Genomic DNA, 20507 nt, shown 5'->3' on the forward strand with positions numbered 1-20507 from the left:
CACTGTTCACACATTACACATTCATGGGGCTTGTTCTGTTTCAACTGAAAAAGTTGGGTGAGCCAGGCTTGCCATGATGGACAAACTAATTTTGTGCCAAAATCCATCTGTCAGTTTCTCAAACATTTTCCTCCTCTGAGAAATACATAACACATAAAATAGGTGTACTTGGAGCGAGACTGATTTACGGATATTGTGAGGCATGGGTACATATACAGAGACGTGCCCCACTGCTGCCAGTGGGCAACCTGCTTGCAGCCTGTGTAAACTGAAACTATGCCAACAGATCCTCCGTGCCCAGAGGCAGTCTACCTCTAAATGCCACATGCTGGGAAGAACACTGCATGGCTGCTCAGAAGCTCCCCAGGACTGGCCAGAGTGGAAACATGACAGAACCTTGCTCTGGTTGGGCAGGTCTGTGTTTTATTCTCTTTAAGTCTTATTAGGACTTAAGTATTAGGTCCTTATTTCCTTTAAGTCTTATTAACGTGCGGCAGCTGGTCTTCCTCGTGCATCCATGCTTAAAACCGGGGCTGCCTACAGACAGCAGTGTGGTGGTGGGACGAAGCGCGTTTTCTCCCCATTTGTTGTCAGCGGAAGGAAAGGAAAAACCGACAATGAAAGAATCTGGGGTGGCTCCCAGGTTTTGCACAAGGGCTCTCCGTGACAGTTGGCCCAAAATTAGCAACACCCACCCTTGCTTAGCACTAGCACGTTGATGATGACATGCTGCTCTTTCACTAAAACCACTAAAATACTGCAATCCATCACAGAAGTGGCAGTAATTTTTTAAAAAAAACCCAAAGCTCTTCAGTTCAGCTCTTCTTGTGTTGTCCTGAAGATGCTTCAGTGATCAGTTGTTGTTTCCCACACCAGCATGTGAGCCAGGCAGTGACTGCCCAAGAGGAAGTGAGATGTGGTGTCTAAAGTCCTTTCTCAGCAACTAGGCACAACCTCCCTCATTGCCCATAAGTCGGATTCAATGCACACAATCCTATCCCCCTGTGCCACACACTCAGCCTCGCCCAGCTGGTGACCTCAGCCAACCGCTGCTAGCTGCTTCATAAGTGCTCCCAGAGCCGCCCTCCGCTCATGCCCTCTTGAGCTGGAGCACACCAGGGTAGCTCCAGATCACCTGCAGTTGCTACCAAGAAATTGGGCAGGATGGATGCCAGGGAGGAGACCAAGAAGCAGGAAATCTTTAATCAGGTAGGTTTTTACCTTTGGGGTTTTAAGAAGAGGAGATCTTTCCTATTTTTTTCCACAATCAGCTAGACTTCAGCTTCAATATTAAACTTGCTTACAGTGATTATCTGCCCTCAAGTTGGTGTTGATGCTTAGCAACCACATGGAAAGATTTTCTTTGTGATGATGATCCCTAAACTGCTTTCAGCTCTTCCAAGAGAGCCTCCATCACCACAGTGCCTCCACCTGGCTGCTGGTCATCCTCTTCTTCTCTTTTCCTCCCCCTTTCCAAGCTCTTCTCTGGAGAGCTGGGTCTTTGCTCAAAGTAGGATAATGTAGCCATTTGGGCCACAAGGGAAAACTCTGGGCTGATTGGTACGATGAATCCTCGGTTGGTTTTCTTGGTCATCATTCGCAGTATTCTTAGTGCTCTTCTGCAAATAGTGTCCCTATGATTTTTTTCCTGGTTCAAGGTCCAACTTTGGCTTTCATGGTGCAGCACGGAGAACACCATGACCTGCATGATTCTGATCTTTGTAGGGATGGAATCCCTAGTATCCTAGTATGATTTACGTAGTTTGCTTAGCTAGTATTCTTTGACTATCACTAAATGTTGCATCTTATGATTTATGATGAAGTGTATTTTATGATTTATGATGAATGTATTTTCATATGATTATCACTATTACTTGTATATACACTGAGAGCTTATGACCAGAGACAAATTCCTTGTGTGTCCAACCACACTTGGCCAATAAAGAATTATTCCATTCCATTCTATTCTAATCCTATTCTATTATTTCTATTTCTATTCTATATACATGTGGCGGGGCTGGCTGAAAGGCTTTGCGGGAGCCTGGCCGGAGAGAGGGAAGTGGGGGGCTAGAGCAGCTGCTGCTGAGATTTTGGCCCGGCAGGCGTGGATCGGGCAGAAGGAAAGAAAGGGGAGCTCCTGGGTGGGTGTCAGCCTCAGCCTCTCCTCAGAGGGGCTTCAGCTGCTGGCTAAGGTTGTGGCCCTGGGTTTGGCTGGAGGGTGCCCGGTCAGCCTCAGGTTTCTCCCCCTGCATTGCGCAATCCAGCACTTCTGTTTTTGCTTGAAACACTTCCCTTACACAGAAGTTACGTAACAGAATTCCAGTTTTGCGATATGCAACGGTAATGGAATAAATGTTGTAATCAGGGATGCTGTGTGTGAAAACACTCCAGCACTGATTACGACAGATGCATTATTAAGTACTGTAGGGCCTCACCCACACCCTTCCCCCCCCAAAAAAAAACCCAAATGCAGCCTGAGGACAGCTTGTGTGGTGGTATGTAGAAAATGTGTTTTGAGAGTTAACTGGAAGCTGGATAGGTTAAATCCATACATGTTTTAAAGGGGAAGGTTTCACTGGAGCTGGGTCTTCCTTGTACAATTCGGTGGGGGCAAGTGGATTTGAGCAACATCTTGATGGAGGTTCTAATTATTGCAAGTGGATTTGAGCAACATCTTGATGGAGGTTCAAATTATTCCTTTGCCTTACTCAGCTTTCTAAATATGATGGACTACAATTCCCATCAGTTATACAGGTTAGAAAGATAGGTATTAATAATGGGAGATGTTAATTATCTGAAAGGCTTGTAATTCAAAATTATGAAAAAAAAATTCCCTTCCCCGTAACACAATCATATATAATTCCACTAAATTAAATTCATGTCACCAGTTCTTGCTCCTGGTTTTCAATGGCATAAAATTATCCTTCACTCTGTGTGCATCTTGTTGTCAACCAGGTGGCCACCTTCCACATCTGTAACCTCCCATGATTCTCAGCCTTATGAGTATAAAGTATGGGAATTGTTATTCCACCCCCCTTGGGAAATGAGTTAAATGGCATCTGGTTTGCTTTAAAAGGTACAATTCTGTCTCCATTTCTAGGACTTTCTTTTCTTTAGCACATTTGTCTGTGTCACCTTCTTTCTTCTTCTTCTCCCCTCTGGAAAGGAAGTTTGCAATTCTCCTCAGCAGCGGCTTACCAAATGCTTCCTCTTCCTTTGCTCAGCTCTTCCCCCCCTCCCCCCCTGGTGCCAAGTCTTCTGTGCCTAAAATATCCCATCCTGAGGAGGAGGAGGAGGTCAACTAGAGGCAGGAAGGAGCAATGGTTGTAGCGGCTGGCTGGCAGGCTGGCTCAGCTAACCTGAGTTAATATGAGAACTGCAGTTGCTGTCCCCTTCGCCCCCTCCCCTTCTCCATCTCCCTTTGGCTGCAGGACACCCAGCTAAATCCACGCTATATTCAACGAGGGAGGATCCTGAGCAATTCGGCATGTGCTACTATTTTGGACTGTCACTTGGTTATGAGAATTATTGAAATTATAATTTAGATTTTGTAAAGGTATTTGTTCCCTTAATTTCCCTTAGTTTGTGTTTGTTTAGACCGGGAGTGATCAATATTGTCCTTAGATGTTTCTTTGTTCATGCAAATGGGTTTCTATATGTGGTTTATGTCTGTTTTGTTAGCATTATATTTGTTCCTATCCAGTGGGATCGATGGGTTTGATTGTTTACCCAAGGCGTGCGTCTGCAGTTCCCAGTCCTCAGGATGTTTCTTTTAGCTAAACGGTTCTTGCCCAGGACTGCTCAGGGCAGGGGAAGGAGAATGAGAGAAGAGAGGAAAAAACTTTTCTTTGGTCTTTTAAATTCGGCTTGGCTTCCTTTGGGTGCTATTGACTAGCAATCTATCAAGATTTTAAACCCTTGTTCAAGCTGTTAGCTATATTCAGGAGTTAATTTATAGACGGGACACCAAGCTTTTCTCTCCAAAGTCCCACATCTCCCTGCTAAGCTGTAATATTAAATGATGTGTGAATCCGGGCACTGCAGTTATTATTTACATAACTGAAGGCAACTTTTTGCTAAGTTTTAAAAGTCAATTAATACAGACGTTATAGCAATTGGTTTAGTTAGCATTGGATACAGTAAAGTCTTGCAAATGGACGTTTACAACGTTAATCACAGTTATCACCTTCAAATATATAGCAGGGTAGGCAACTTTGGCTCTTTTATGACTCGTGGACTCCAACTCTCAGAATTCCTGAGCCAGCATAGAGTTGAAGTCCCGAGTCATAAAAGAGCCAAGGTTGCCTACCCTGCTATATACTATTTGGAACAAGTTCCTTAAACTGATCTGGCTGAATGCAGCGCTTTCTCACCCAGGGCGGCGGCGGACTTCGTTTCTCCGGGGGATTTCTTAGTAACTAAAGTTTCGCTTTTAGCAAACCGGCCAGGATACAAACCCTTTTTCGCGAAACCGTCGCCGGGGGAACCTCGCGCTTCCCTCCGGGGCTTTTTGGGGAGGACAAGGGGGGGGGGAGAGAAACTGGACGGGCGCTCGGCAAAGGCGGATGCCCCCCCCCCGGCAAGGAAGGCGAGTCCCTCACGCGTGGAGCCCCGACCGGCTCGGGGGCGAGGGGCTGTACCCGGCTGCGGTCACCCAGCTACGCGGGGTCGAAGCGAGAAGGGCGGCGGGAGCACCCCCTTCCCCCCATAAACTCGGCAGGCGGCTCGAGGGCCCCTTTCTGAGGAAGAGACGCCAGGGACGGGGACCCTCGAGGCGGCAAGGCCTCGCGCCCGCTTCCCCGGACCCGACGAAGGCCGCCGGCCGCCGCAGGAGCCCGGCAGTGGGGCGCGAGGCGCTCCGGGCGGGGCCGGGCCGCGAGGAGACAGGGAGGCCCCGCGGAGCCCTGGCGCGCCCAGGCAGCCTATCGCGGCCCTGCCCGGCCCGGCCAGCCGCCCGCCCGCCCGCCATCCAGGGCAAGGCGCTCTGCACGCGCCCAGAGGCGGCCTCCGCAGCGGGCCCGCGGGTGGAGGGGGCGGTCCGGCAGGCCGGTCGGGAGAGGCTCCGCACGCATCCCGGGCCGTGGCTGCTTCCCGACCCCGCTCTCCTAGCGCCGGCCGTAGGGCGGCCACCGCCCCGTCCCGCCCCGGGTCCTCGCTAGCGCCGTCGCCCGCGGGCGGCCGGATCCCTCCGCACGTGCTCAGAGACACGCCGCGAGGCGCACTGGGGGGGGCAGCCTCCTCGCCCGGCACCCGGAACAGCCGCTCCCTCCTCCCCCGCCGGCACACACCCTCGGCCCGCGGCCAATGGGCGGCGGCGGGCAGGGCGCGTCACGCGGAAGCCGGCCGGGATGAGCGATTAGCCGGCGAGGCTCGCGAGTCACTTTGTCCGGCCGGCGCCGTCCGAACTCCGCTCCCGCCGGTTGTCGCGCAGCTCCGGGCTCCGGCAGAGCAGCAGCAGCGCCATGATCGCCTCGCACTTGCTGGCCTACCTGTTCACCGAGCTCCACCACGACCAGGCGCAGCGGGTGAGGCGCGTAGCACGTGGGCGCAGGCCGGGCGCGCCTCCCCTGCTCCCCGCGAGCGCCGCCGACGCCTCCCGCCTCGCGCCCGGGCTGGGGAGGCGGGAAGCTCGGCGGCCGACTTGCCTTGGATGGCGGGGAAAGGTTGGCGCGAGAGGGGGGGCTCCGGCGGCGCCAGGGGCGCTTTCCGCGGGGCCGGGCGGCGAACAAAAGCCCGGCGGGCTGCCTCCGAGGGGAGCGAAGCGCTGCGGCTGCCGGGGCTTCTCTTTCGGGCTCCGTGCGAGCGTCGCGGCCGAGCGTGGAGACGGCGCTCGGAGCGGCTCGTTCGGCCGTCGGGTCGCTCGCTCGCTTCTCGTTCGCCTAAAGAAGCGGCGGGAACAAACTGTCCCAGGAAGCCCGCGGAGAGCCCGTTGCGGTTGCGGGCTCTCCGGAGCCAGCGCGTCCTGCCCGCGCCCGGGCCCCGGGAACGCCGGCCCTCGCGCCCCGGCAGGGACGACCCGGCCGGGCCTGAAGGGAGGCGGGCCAGAGGACCCGGGGCTGCCGGCATCTTGCCCGGGAGGCGCCGAGCGGCACCCGCCCCCGGGAAGGGCCCCGGGACCCCCCCCCAAGGCTTCCTAGCCGGCCGGGCGAGAGGATCGCCGGGCGCGCGCCTGCTGCCCGCATTCGCTTTGCTCCCCTGCAACGTGGTGCCCGCGAGCGCCTGGCGCGGAGGTCTTCGGGGAGTTTTGCTGGCTTTCAGCCTGCCCTGCAGAGGCCCGCGAGGCTCGGGAGGGGGCGGAGCCTGAAGAGGTGAGGATGGCGAGCGGGGAGGCTCGGGGGCGCCGGGGGTCGAGCCAGGAGGAGGAGGGTGGGCTGTCCCGCTGATCCCTTCGCAGAAATGCGAAGCTGCTGGGCCAAGCTAGAACTTTGGGTTTGGGAGCCGGAGAGATCAAAGCTAGCAATCCATTTGGCTTTCCTGTGCCCTCCCCCCACCCCAAAGGGCCTTGTCTCGCCTCTCTCTAGGGCAGGGGCAGATTTTGCTTTCATCCTCTTATTGCCATCCTGCAAAGCCCCCTGTGCCGCTTCGGGAGGGTTGGCACTGTCTCAGTCCGGAGCCAACAATCAAGGCAGCTTCTTTAGGCATTCATTTCATACCAGACCTTCGTTTTTTGTCCTCGAGTTTAAAAAACAACTAGTAACAACGGGGCCCCTGCGATCCCAGCCTATTTTTATGAGAGGGGTTTTGTGGCACAAACCATGTGGGATCATCTCCATCAAGTTAGTGGCTCCTCTTGATTGCAGAGGGATCTTGTAACTGTGCAGCCCACCCACCCAGCCCCCTGGCCCTGCTCAGACACAATTCCTTGTTAGATCAGGGATTCTCAGGGGAGAGGCACAACAAAACAAGCTGTTCTCAGATAGGAGCCATTTAGTGGAGAGGAAACGGGGGTGTTTCTCTTCCGGACCTCAGGTGGCAATTTTCTGAGCAGAGACGCATGGCTGCTTCCAGTGCCCTGGATGAGGTCCTGACTCCTATACTCCTTTGACAGCCGCAGTTTCCCAGGACCTCGGCTTCTTCTCATCTCCCCTCCTTCATTGAGATTTGATTGGGACCCATCCCAGGCGGCCCCCTTGGGGTGGTAGCATCTCCTGGCTTTGGTCCCCATTTCCTTGGAAAGAAGTCAGCGGTCCAGAGATGGGAAATTAAAGTCTTTTAAAACTCTCGCCTATTCTTCCTCCAAAAAGCCTCTTGCAAGACCCTCCTTTTTTGGTGGTAATGGGATTCAAAGATTATCTGGGGGCTCAGCAGCCAGGTTGGAGGCTGTGTGGAAAAAGGCAGGGAGGTAAAGAAATCCTAAACAAAAGTGGGCCCCTTTAGTCCCTTCCCCCACTCAGTTAGACTGGCATGGCAGCGGGACAGTGGGGGGGGGGCAGAGGATGGCCCAGAGATGCTGGACCCACCCTCTTCCTACTGCAGCTCTGTGATTGGTGGATACTTTGCCCCAGTTAAGGAGGGAGGGCAGCAAAGACAGGAATCAAGCAGGCTTGCTTATTGTGATTGTATGTGGGTGATGGAGAGCAGCTTTTGGAGGTGAGGCTGTGGGGGCAGCGTAGGGATTGATGGAGAGCTTTAGATGTCATGGACTAGCTTTTCCAACCTGGGATGGTGGGGAAGGGTTTAACCCGATAGTGCAGAAAGATTCCCTGGCAAACTTTTTCAGAACTGAGGAAGCTTCCTGGTGGTGGGGGTGAATGAGGAAGGAGGATCTGAGCTGGCAGGCTGGCTCTCCTCCCTTGCTGATGAGCTGGCACTGGGAATGCCCCTCTTGGCAGACCTGCTGTGAGAAAGACCCAGCCCAGAACAGGGATCTTATTAACTGGTTTTCGCTAGTAGGGCTGGGAGGATCAGCAAATGTTTTGTCATGCTTCTCTAGGGAGGGAAAGGTCATGGCTTAAAATCTAGTGCTAAGATTAGCAACTTTGCTTGGGTAATTTTGTTTTTCAGAAGGACAAAATTATTTTGGGGGTATTCTGGGGTTAATCTGCCCAAAGAGCAGGGATGAATCAAGGGGTGGGTGGGGCCAGGGCTGGCACTCCCTTTTGCTATTTCTTGTCTCCTCCCCCTCACACATAGGTGCGCGTGTATACACACACACACACACAGAGCACACTGCAAAGAAAGAACAGGCCACCTTTATCCGCTGCCCCAACCAATCCTTTGCTGGAACCAGAAGTTGAAGGGCCCCAGGCACCAAGTGGTTGAACAGGGAGCCAGCCCCGAAGAGAAGGGCGATTTGGGGATGCACACAGACCCTCTATCAGTAGCCTCCTAAAGAAGCTGTGTCTCACTGCTCTTGGCCAGAGGGAGAAGCCTCTGGCTGAAACTGTGTCCTGAAGCCCCTTTGCCCCTTCTGGTCTGGCCCCAGATGAAGGAGGGCTCGTCTCCTTTTGCACAGGCAGGGCCCTGCTTGACTGAGTTGCCTGAGTCTTTGTACGACAGGGAGGCAGAACCTGTAACCGCTGCTGGGCCGGAGGGGTCCTCCGTAGAAGGGCAGGGGGGGCATTCTGCCCTTTGAAAAAGGCATGACCCCCAGGGCCATAAAACTTCACCCAGGATCAAGTCACTTCAAACATGTAATTTGTAACTGCCAGATTGTGTTATCTGTAGCAAAGTGGGAGAAAATATTTATCTACTAGTTCTTCTTCTAAATCAGGCCTCAGAAAATATCATATTTGAGAAAAGAAAATTCTAGTTTTCCTTGAAGTATTGCTTCAGAATTTTCGTATCCTTTGCTCTGTTAGGTTGTGCAACTTGTATTTGAGCTCAGTTTGAAAATCAAACCTCAGATTCTGAAGGATCTTCCACCAATTCGGAAGTTGGCCAACATCTGCAGCTCTGAAGCCGGTCTGCTGGGCCTCGGAAGAGTTTAGAGTGGCTGGAAGGAAACACCCATTTACTGGAATCCATGGGGTGGAGGGAAGGGAAAGAGTTTCATTGTGCCTCTCTTCCCCCATCGGTTGACTTTCCCCAGTGCCCTTGGATTAGCATCCAAAATGTTGCGCCTGGACTGCAGCTATTAAGAACTGTAACAATGCAGCTGTTTTACTTTTCAGTGTGTATTGCATTGTTACAGTTCTTAACTCTGGTTGATTATAAATTAGACTTGCTATAACTGAGGCATTATTACAAGATACAATTTGTATGCTGCAGTTCTAGGAATAAGGAATTAACACCAAAATGAGACTAACATAGTTTTGCTCTCTAAAAACATGTCAGCTGAACACAACAAATAGATGCAATTTGGATGCAGAAGTTCTGTGGTTTTGGCTTCCTGCATGGACTAACTTGAAGGGCTGTCATCAAGGCCACCTGCTGCTTTGGCAACAGTCCAGGAATCAGCGCTGATGTCTCTGGTCACCACCCATTAGCCCAACTTTGGCTGGTGCACCTCCTCATCTTCTGCATCCAAATTGCATCTGTTTGTTGTTCTCTTAGTAGAGAAACCAACTAACTGCTATTGGCATTTGTTATTGTATACCAACTGGGTCTCTTGGTGTGATTGCGCTGATGGGGGCAAGAACCCCGGAGGAGAATTGTTGTGCTGGCAAGGAAGGTGGGGGATTGTGATCCTTCTGAAAGTCTCTGGCTAGGAGAGAGCTTTCTTTCGACGTTCTCCATCATTTGCCCTTCTTACCCATCCCCTGGAGTCTCTGGACAGCTTGGACAGAAGTGCCTTAAATTAGTAATTGCTTTCTAAGTGTCCCATCCAGCAGCTCAGTGCACAGGCTGTGTGGTAGTGTAGACTGAGGGTGGAGATGAACCAAAGAAGAACTAGCTAAGCAGGAAGCTGACTCACTGGGTGCTGAGCAAGAAATCTGTCAAGAAGTAAAGTTAATCTTGATGTCACAAGCAGAAGAACGGCAAAGGAGCTCCCTTCGGGGAGATGTGACGTGCGTGGCGTGAAGGCATTCAGCTTTCAGCTGTTTCTTGTCCTGCCTTAGCACATTGTGGTTAACGGTAGGCCCTGACTTAATAAATGGTTGCCCTGTTGTGGGGTGGAGGGTGGCTGACCTCTGGTTTTGGTGCTAAACATGGCTCTGACAAGATCAGAGCAGTTCTGGGAACGAATCTCCTGAAGGAGGCTGAAGGAGAGCAATCCAGGAAAGGTTGGTGGCTGCCTCAGGAACAGATTCACCCACCAAGTAGATTCCGTAAAGCATTACTTGCCCAAACTGTCCCTGATTGAGAACTGTGGGCAGGCAGCCTCATGGGAATGGGGTCAGAGCTATGAGAACTAATGTATTTTTGCATAAGGTTGGAAAATAGAGTGCGCAGGAGCTGCCAAATACTGGTCTGACATGCGCATGAGAGTAAGCCAGGTTTTTTCAACTTTGGTTTCTTGAACAAGTCCTTGTGAGCCTCGTTCACACATCCCTCTGTGTCAAAGGCCACCCAGTCACTCTGTGGCTTAGCAGGGCGTGTTGCTGGTTCTGCTGTGGTTGGCCTTGGTTGGGGCTGCCTGGAAACCGGAGGGCTTGGTCTGGAGCCTCTGTGTGGAAGGGTTGGCTCTGCCCCCAGGCGGCAGTGGGCAGGTGTGGGAGAAGAGGGGAGGACATGCAGATGGCCCCAGGCAAAGCTCCTGGGGCTGATGGAAGCTAGAGGGCTGATGCCTCTCATTGTGGTCTAGGGTCCCTGGATGCAGACAAGGAAGGAGCTGATCCTCAGGTTAACTTTTGTGATAAATGGGCTCTTGGAAATAATACCAGAGCTTTGAGACCCTGAGTTCTAGTCCTGCCTTAGACACAAAGCTGGCTGGGTGATCCCAGGCCCAGGAGGAAGATGGACGCCAGGGCTGAGCACTTCTGAAGATGCTGCCAAGAGAAAGGGGGGGAGCCTTTGTCAGGCACTTGCTGGGAGTCAAGACTGTCTCATGCAGCATTACTACTGTGTGTGGTAATGGAAAGTGCCCCCCCCCAAAGGTTGGCCTAGAAATGTTTTAAATAGCTCTGTAGTTCCAGGGCAAGGACAGGATATTGATCCTCCTCATGTGTTCTGTGCCTGTCATGAGAACCTGGTTTCCTGGGCCATCAGGGCCAGCCGATGTCAACGTGAGCTGGGGGCTGGGCGGGCTGCTGCTTAAACTAGGCAGTGGTTTCACAGGTGGAAAAAGATTAAGCTGTCTGGCAGCCTCACTCCCTTTCAAAGAAATGTGGATTGTCCACATACGGTAGTTGTGAAAGCAAATGAGATTCAGTCTCTGTTGGTTGAAAGGAAAGAATTTAAAAGCTCTCAGGACTTCCTGTTCCACTGCAGAGACAGATGCGAAGGTGCTTCATGGCAGGAGGAAGCAAGGAAGCTAGAAAAAGGAAGGGCAAACTAAATTTGAGACTTGAAGCATAACACAAATCTATCGAGACAACTGCGTTACTTGGACAACTGAAGATACACAAAAGTGCCATTGAACAACATGGTTAAGTTAAAATTATTAAGTTTAAATTATAGTAGAATTGTCAGAAAAGCAGTCTGGAATTCTTTAAAATCCAGAAATTGGGGAGGTCACTTCATCCAATTTCTGTAGAGGAGAAATCCATGCCCAGGACAAAGGCAGGAGGCTAAATAAACAGAGCCTCAAGGGAAGGGAGTCCTTAGGAGTTAAGGAAGGTGTGGGAAGAGCAGGTGGCTACAGATCCCTGAAGGGGGAGGATAAATGCAATGAAATGCCCAGCCCTTGGCCAACTTGCAACTAAATGAAAACACCACACTTCCCCTTTGAAATAAACGGTCAAAATCAAGTGAAAGGTAACAGGTAAAAAAAAAATCTGATGAGAATTTAATTCACTGAATTAAATCAGTTGCTGGAAAAATCAAAGAACTAGCCCTCATTTCTCCCTTTAGGAATATCTGGCTTTAAAAGATTGCCAGCTTCCTATTTTTAGCTGATTATGAAAGCAGATCTTCCCTGTCGCTTTCTGCAATCAGTCTTTTGATTCTAACCCAGCGGGGCTGTCGTTGCTCCCCCCTTCCAGGATGAGGGGGCCAGACCTCCTTGCTCCTCCCCTGCAGTTTCTCAGCCTGCCTCTGTTTACAGGAGCCGCCAGAGCCAGGGTGGCACACCTGTACATCCTGGTTACTGGTAGCCGGGCGGGAAAGATGTCACATTAGTCAAAAATCTCTCTTGGTGGACAGGAATGGCCGCTGTGTGCAACTGGTGTGTGTTCTATTCTGCTTCCGGATTCTTTCAAATGCAACCTTTCCAAGCATTGTTTTTGTAACTGGGACATAAAATGCATTGTAACAAACTGTTAGCTCTGGTTCCTCTTGCAGCCTGTTGCTGTAAGATTCTGAGAAGCATAAGTGGGGCCTTTGTTCTGTTCAGCTCCAGCCACTGTGTCATCTTTGAAATCCTGCTTATGTAGCATGGAGTGGCATAAACTTTAGGAACCAGTTTGCCAGGTGATTAATAAACGTAATTCTGGAATTAGCAGCCATCTCTGACCACAGAAGGGTCTGCAGTGAGGAGATGGGGGCATCACTAAGTCAAAAGTGCCTGGCTGGCCAGCTCCCTTCAGATATCTGCTCTTCTCCTCAATTGCATTTTAATTTAGTAAAAGCTGAGTAATTAAGCGAGCAGTTCTCAAATGATGTTCTCTGGCAGTCCTCCTGCTTTGTAATTGAGGACTTTAATGAGGCAATCTGGGCTGCAACACACAAAATGCTGGCCTCCAGGACTCTTGCCTGCCCCGTCCTGCCCTGCTCTGCCTTTGGAAAAGCTCTGTTGGGTGGCTGCTGGCTAGTCTTTGAAAGGAGCCTTCCTGGACATGCTGGACTCTGGGCCTTCTCTCCAACCAGCAGGATCAGCCGGGAAAAGCTGATCTGCTGCCAGTTGATCACAGATGGAGAAGGCGGCCCTGGCTGTTCGGGTTGTTCACCATTTTTCTTTGCTTTACCCATTTTTCTCCTGTTGCCAGGTTGACAAGTACCTGTATCACCTACGGCTTTCAGATGACTCCCTCCGTGACATCTCAGAACGGTTCCGGAAGGAAATGGAGAAGGGCCTGGGGGCGGACACCAACCCTACGGCTTCTGTGAAAATGCTGCCAACCTTTGTGAGGTCCATTCCTGATGGAACAGGTAAAGTGTTGTCTTCCCCCACCTTCACCCCCCCAATAAAAAGCAGTCCGCTTCAGGCTCAGAGCTCTCTTGATTGTAGAAGTTCAATTCTTCCCTATATCAAATGTTTTTAGAGCATGTTAACTGCCAAGCAGGGATTTGACTACTTCAAATCTTTAAATAATATTTCTTAAGCTTTGGCATCTTTCCTATAGAAATGGGCCTCTAAAGATGGAGATCGTGTTTTCTAAATTCTGTAACTTACGATGTAATATATTTCTGGAGTAGTTTTCACCCATTTGAAAGCCCCTTGGGAGACCTGACTCTGCATGGTTTATTGGCCATGTGTTTTTGTTTTTCCCATTACGATATGAGTAGAGTAGCATAGCATAGCATAGCATAGCATAGCATAGCATAGCATAGCATAGCATAGCATAGCATAGCATAGCATAGCACTGGAAGGGGCCTTGGAGATCTTCTAGTCCTGCCCCCTGCTCAAGCAGGAGAACCTATACCATCTCAGACAGGTGACTGTCTAGTCTCTTCTTAAAAACCTCCAGTGATGGAGTGCCCATGATTTCTGGGGGTAAGCTGTCCCACTGGTCCTCACTGTCAGGAAGTTTCTCCTTAATTCCAGGTTGTTTCTCTCCTTGATCAGTTTTCAACCATTGTTTCTCGACCTTCCATCTGGTGCTTTGATGAACAACCTGCCCCCCTCTGCCTCGTAACAGCCCCTCAAATACTGGAATACTGCTATCATGTCTCTACTGTTTCTTCTTTTCTTTACACCAGCCAAACCCAAGTCCCACAGTTGTTTTTCATATGTTTTAGTCTCCAGGCCTTTGATCATTTTTGAAGAGCTCATAGTTTTGTTTTTTGAACCCTGCATGCATACATGAATGAAATGGCCTCCATCTCTCTCTCTCTCTCTTTCTCCCTACCCCACCCCACTCACCTCAACTTCCAACAGAGGAAGGTGACTTCTTGGCATTGGATTTTGGTGGCACAAATTTCCGGGTGCTCAGAGTCAAAGTTGCAGAAAACGGCAGCAAGAAGGTTGAGATGGAAAATCAGATCTATGATATTTCGGAAGAACTGATGAGAGGCTGTGGGACACAGGTGAGTCCCTTAGTTTGTCTCTCTGATTTCAGCTACCTCTCTCTACGTCCTACTCTAACTGATGTACCATGGGGGCAGAGAACCTCTGGATTCTATGGAAAATGTAATGAATATGCTCTTTATGTGGGCTCCCAAGTGCTCCCAAAGTGGGTCTGTAGCTTGTTTTTTTGGCCATTGTGAGTGGCAAAGAGGGATTCTTGTTGCCTTGGAGTGTCTGTAAAGTTCCCCATCTCAAAGGGGAAGACATGGATGTGCAGAGTAGAGTCCTACTCTGAAACATGTAGTTCCACTTTTATTTATTTATTTTACCTAATGTTGTAGGGTGTAGATATTTGCAGAATATTGGAGGCCACGCCATAGAAAATATAAACAGCACAGTGACACTTACTGAGCAGTACAGATCTAAATCGAAACCCCAGTCATATTCAGTGGAAGGATTTCTAAATCAAGACCCAGGAAAGCCTGACTGCAAAGGTGAACTATGGATGTCTAATGGAGAAGAAGGCTGGAGTGTTTCCTTTGGTGGCAAATGAGGTAACCGGATTGGGGTGAATCCAAGATTGGCCTCAAAACCGTTTCATTACCAAATTGGGTAACCTTGTCGCTGCTAGATGGGAGGAGGTTAGAGCAAACCCTACTCCCTTCTACCACTGACGATGTTACCTAGTTTGGTAATGAAAGGTCTGCAAGAAAACAACCAAGCTTAGAGAGCACCAAGGATCCCTTATTCCAGCCTTGAGCTACAAATATTCTCTTCTAGCTGTAGATTTTTGGGGGATACAGTTCAGGTCTCTGATGTTGGAGACAGTACATAAATGTTGCTTGCATTTTGATTTTGATGTAGTTGTGATACCTTAGCTGTACATAGATTTGAGTAAAGGCTTTGGCACATCTAGACAAACCAAAACTATTTGGTGACTGGATTTCCTAAAGATGTGTTTCTGCCTCTTCAGCTCTTTGATTACATTGCTGACTGTTTGGCTAACTTCATGGAGCAGCTGCAGATAAAGAACAGGAAGCTGCCATTAGGCTTTACCTTCTCCTTTCCCTGCCGCCAGACCAAACTGGACGAGGTAAGCGAGATCTGTGCTCCTGGGACACTGTGTCAGACCTTCCCCCACATGCCTCCAACTCTGGCACAGAGATAGATTCTCTGCCAGCACCTTTCCCTGCCGGGTCCTCCTGAGGTTCGGGTCCTCTCCTGCCCGGCCTGTGAATGAGACAGGCTTAATCCATCCTTAGCGGTCCTGACATTAAAGTTGTGCTTCCCCCTTTAAGCTGACATTCAGAGCATCTGACAGGTGGGCAGAATCCATTGTGCTGGAGCACCTCTTACATCAGAGGCAAAGTTGGGGAGGGGGCAGAACTGGGCGAGATCGGGAGGGGATCCTTATGGCTGGTAGGGACTGAGGTGGGCACGGCCCCTCACCGGACCTCCCTGATCAGTCTCTTCTTTCACCACCGGCTGATGGGTTGTGCCAGGGATCTGCGAGTGGGGCAATATGCCAGGCTGACCAGACGGCTGTTCCCTCAGGGTGCTGTGGACCCAACAGGTGGAGCGCAAAGCTGAAAGAGAGTAATGGAGGCGTGCTGGAAACGGCCCCCTTCCCAAGGCCCTCCGGGGCATTTGGAGTGTGGAGCCTGCCTAGGAAAGGGAGGAAAATCGCTGCTTGGCATTCGGCCCCTGGGAGATGCCAGGCTTTGCTACACGTCATCCGACGTGGATGATGGCAGAAAGGGGTGCAGGAGGAGGGACGGAGGAAGGAGAAGCCAGACCAAGGACCATTTAAAAGTGGGAACTATTCTTTTTCTCACTTTTTTTTTAATTCTGCCCCAATCTGTAGAGTCTGGGTGACATTCAACAGAATAAATATGCAGAATAAAAATAAAAGGAAATACTTAATAAAGACTGATGAATGTCCACCAGAAACATTCAGTCATAGTTTAAACCATGGTTTAAAGAACAGCTCCTCCTCCAGATATGTAGACTTCAACTCCCAGGATCCTCAATGTAAATTTCTCGATAGTAACTGTACAGGTTGAGGAGTTCTGGGAACTGAAGTCCACACTTCTCGGACGGGGGGAACCCTGTCAGAGTAAATTCTCTCTAGGATTTGGGGAGCAGAACCCCCGTAAGATAGTCACGTTAAGATTAATTTCTTGTCGCTTTACCTTTTTATCATCAGAGCTTCTTGGATACATGGACCAAAGGTTTCAAGTGCAGTGGTGTGGAAGGAAAGGACGTGGTTTCTCTGTTACGGGAAGCTATAAAGAAGCGAGGGGTAATTAAAACATGATCTTTTCCCAGCTTGAGGTTCCAGGGAGGCCTTAGATATCCCCGAGGATCTATCACAGGGTCATTGGTGCTAGAATCCTCCCATAGTCACTCAGTATGGTTGTATGTTTTCTTTAAAATTGTTTGAAAAATTTGGGAAAGCCATTCATGGAGTGAAAACAGCCCACCCAAATTCTCATCCAATGGGATTTTCCCATGTATTTTACCAGGAAACATAGATAGGGCAGGCTAGAAAAGTCAGTGCCCTCCTAACCATACCCAATCACTCTGAATTTGTTGGCGATGTCCATTTTGGACATCGCCAACAAATTCGGAGCGCTTGGGTATGGTTAGGAGGGCACTGACGTTTCTAGCCGGCCCTATCTATGTTTCCTGGTAAAATACATGGGAAAATCCCATTGGAGGAAAATTCCACTTAGGGTTAGGGTTAGGTCACCATGAACTCATAGAGCAAAATGAACATCGCCAACAAATTCGAAGCGCTTGGGTATGGTTAGGAGGGCACTGACGTTTCTAGCCGGCCCTATCTATGTTTCCTGGTAAAATACATGGGAAAATCCCATTGGAGGAAAATTCCACTTAGGGTTAGGGTTAGGTCGCCATGAACTCATAGAGCAAAATGGACATCGCCAACAAATTCGGAGCGCTTGGGTATGGTTAGGAGGGCACTGACATTTCTAGCCTGCCCTATCTATGTTTCCTGGTGAAATACATGGGAAAATCCCATTGGAGGAAAATTCCACTTAGGGTTAGGGTTAGGTCGCCATGAACTCATAGAGCAAAATGGACATCGCCAACAAATTCGGAGCGCTTGGGTATGGTTAGGAGGGCACAGACTTTTCTAGCCTGCCCTATCTATGTTTCCTGGTAAAATACATGGGAAAATCCCATTGGAGGAAAATTCCACTTAGGGTTAGGGTTAGGTCACCATGAACTCATAGAGCAAAATGGACATCGCCAACAAATTCGAAGCGCTTGGGTATGGTTAGGAGGGCACTGACTTTTCTAGCCTGCCCTATCTATGTTTCCTGGTAAAATACATGGGAAAATCCCATTGGAGGAAAATTCCACTTAGGGTTAGGGTTAGGTCACCATGAACTCATAGAGCAAAATGAACATCGCCAACAAATTCGAAGCGCTTGGGTATGGTTAGGAGGGCACTGACTTTTCTAGCCTGCCCTATCTATGTTTCCTGGTAAAATACATGGGAAAATCCCATTGGAGGAAAATTCCACTTAGGGTTAGGGTTAGGTCACCATGAACTCATAGAGCAAAATGGACATCGCCAACAAATTCGGAGCGCTTGGGTATGGTTAGGAGGGCACTGACGTTTCTAGCCGGCCCTATCTATGTTTCCTGGTAAAATACATGGGAAAATCCCAATGGAGGAAAATTCCACTTAGGGTTAGGGTTAGGTCACCATGAACTCCTAGAGCAAAATGGACATCGCCAACAAATTCGGAGCACTTGGGTATGGTTAGGAGGGCACTGACATTTCTAGCCTGCCCTATCTATGTTTCCTGGTAAAATACATGGGAAAATCCCATTGGAGGAAAATTCCACTTAGGGTTAGGGTTAGGTTGCCATGAACTCATAGAGCAAAATGGACATCGCCAACAAATTCGGAGCGCTTGGGTATGGTTAGGAGGGCACAGACTTTTCTAGCCTGCCCTATCTATGTTTCCTGGTAAAATACATGGGAAATCCCATTGGAGAATCCCTTAGGGTTAGGTTAGGTCACATGAACTCACTAGACAAATGGGACATCGCCAACAATTCGGAGTGCTTGGGGTTGGTTTCAGAGGCACTGACCTTTTCTAGCCTGCCCTATCTACCTGTAAAATACATGGGAAAATCCCATTGGAGGAAAATTCCACTTAGGGTTAGGGTTAGGTCACCATGAACTCCTAGAGCAAAATGGACATCGCCAACAAATTCGGAGCGCTTGGGTATGGTTAGGAGGGCACTGACGTTTCTAGCCGGCCCTATCTATGTTTCCTGGTAAAATACATGGGAAAATCCCATTGGAGGAAAATTCCACTTAGGGTTAGGGTTAGGTCGCCATGAACTCATAGAGCAAAATGGACATCGCCAACAAATTCGGAGCGCTTGGGTATGGTTAGGAGGGCACTGACATTTCTAGCCTGCCCTATCTATGTTTCCTGGTAAAATACATGGGAAAATCCCATTGGAGGAAAATTCCACTTAGGGTTAGGGTTAGGTCGCCATGAACTCAGAGCAAAATGGACATCGCCAACAAATTCGGAGCGCTTGGGTATGGTTAGGAGGGCACTGACTTTCTAGCCTGCCCTATCTATGTTTCCTGGTAAAATACATGGGAAAATCCCATTGGAGGAAAATTCCACTTAGGGTTAGGGTTAGGTCGCCATGAACTCATAGAGCAAAATGGACATCGCCAACAAATTCGGAGCGCTTGGGTATGGTTAGGAGGGCACTGACTTTTCTAGCCTGCCCTATCTATGTTTCCTGGTAAAATACATGGGAAAATCCCATTGGAGGAAAATTCCACTTAGGGTTAGGGTTAGGTCGCCATGAACTCATAGAGCAAAATGGACATCGCCAACAAATTCGGAGCGCTTGGGTATGGTTAGGAGGGCACTGACTTTTCTAGCCTGCCCTATCTATGTTTCCTGGTAAAATACATGGGAAAATCCCATTGGAGGAAAATTCCACTTAGGGTTAGGGTTAGGTCACCATGAACTCATAGAGCAAAATGAACATCGCCAACAAATTCGAAGCGCTTGGGTATGGTTAGGAGGGCACTGACTTTTCTAGCCTGCCCTATCTATGTTTCCTGGTAAAATACATGGGAAAATCCCATTGGAGGAAAATTCCACTTAGGGTTAGGGTTAGGTCACCATGAACTCCTAGAGCAAAATGGACATCGCCAACAAATTCGGAGCGCTTGGGTATGGTTAAGAGGGCACTGACTTTTCTAGCCTGCCCTATCTATGTTTCCTGGTAAAATACATGGGAAAATCCCATTGGAGGAAAATTCCACTTAGGGTTAGGGTTAGGTCACCATGAACTCATAGAGCAAAATGACATCGCCAACAACTTCGAAGCGCTTGGGTATGGTTAGGAGGGCACTGACATTTCTAGCCTGCCCTATCTATGTGGAATTTTTCTTAAATGTACATGACCCCCTCTTCCTTGTGGCAACCCCTGAAATACTTGAACATGGCTATTCTATGGAGCCATCTCCTCCTTTTCACTACACTAGCCATACCCAGTGCCCCCAAACCCTGGAAAAGAGGGGAGCTACCTGTACAATATACCGGTCTGCCCCATCTTCCGCTGCCCTTGCTTCCAAGGTCTGGAGGAGGAGTCTTGGGTATCAACTGGATTGTGTAGAGTTGTTGAGCCAACTGGGACTCTCGTTCACTGCTTCATTTCCCAATTTCTGCATTACAGGACTTTGAAATTGATGTTATAGCTGTGGTGAATGACACTGTTGGGACAATGATGACCTGTGGCTATGACGACCAGAACTGTGAAGTTGGACTTATTGTTGGTAAGGGAGTCATTTGGGCATAAGACGGGCAAGCAGGTCCCCTTCCCCACTTACTTTGTCTGTGCCAACCGAGAAGCAGAAACAAATGTTGGCCCCATCAGATTGTGCCCCCTTCCTCTCAGACTTTGCAGCTCACGGCATCTGCTTTATGATGAGAGCTTCTTTGTTGCCCATCCCCACGGCCTTGGAGCCTTCTCAGTTTCTGCCTTGCCTCTCTCCCTCCCCCCTTCCTAGGCTCTGGGTCAAATGCTTGCTACATGGAGGATATGCGCCATATAGAGATGGTGGAGGGCGACGAAGGCCGCATGTGCATCAACATGGAGTGGGGAGCCTTTGGAGATGATGGATCCCTCAAGGATATCCGGACAGAGTTTGACCAAGAGATTGACATGGGCTCCCTGAATCCTGGCAAGCAGCTGTAAGTGGAACGTCTCCCCCTGGGTGGCT

The 20507-nt window shown here is 49.8% G+C and overlaps 1 protein-coding gene across 3 annotated transcripts in view; it reads left to right on the forward strand.

The window, feature by feature from the left end:
• Positions 1–1058: 1058 nt before the first annotated feature.
• The window catches only part of LOC120299364 (hexokinase-2-like), a 31972-nt gene continuing 12523 nt past the window's right edge, over positions 1059–20507 (forward strand). Inside the window, exons 1-7 of one of the 3 annotated variants that reach the window (XM_039324137.1) lie at positions 1059–1209; positions 12969–13131; positions 14081–14229; positions 15183–15302; positions 16416–16511; positions 19961–20060; positions 20295–20478. In XM_039324137.1, coding sequence (XP_039180071.1) covers positions 1165–1209; positions 12969–13131; positions 14081–14229; positions 15183–15302; positions 16416–16511; positions 19961–20060; positions 20295–20478 — 857 coding nt within the window. In that variant the 5' untranslated portion in view covers positions 1059–1164. Of the gene's footprint in view, positions 1210–5308; positions 5526–12968; positions 13132–14080; positions 14230–15182; positions 15303–16415; positions 16512–19960; positions 20061–20294; positions 20479–20507 lie in introns of those variants that run through there. The other 2 variants (XM_039324138.1, XM_039324136.1) reach the window with 2 other exon arrangements.

This window comes from Crotalus tigris, unplaced genomic scaffold, assembly GCF_016545835.1.
Source record: "Crotalus tigris isolate CLP2741 ecotype Arizona unplaced genomic scaffold, ASM1654583v1 scf7180000024293.1627790, whole genome shotgun sequence".
NCBI lineage: Eukaryota > Metazoa > Chordata > Lepidosauria > Squamata > Viperidae > Crotalus > Crotalus tigris.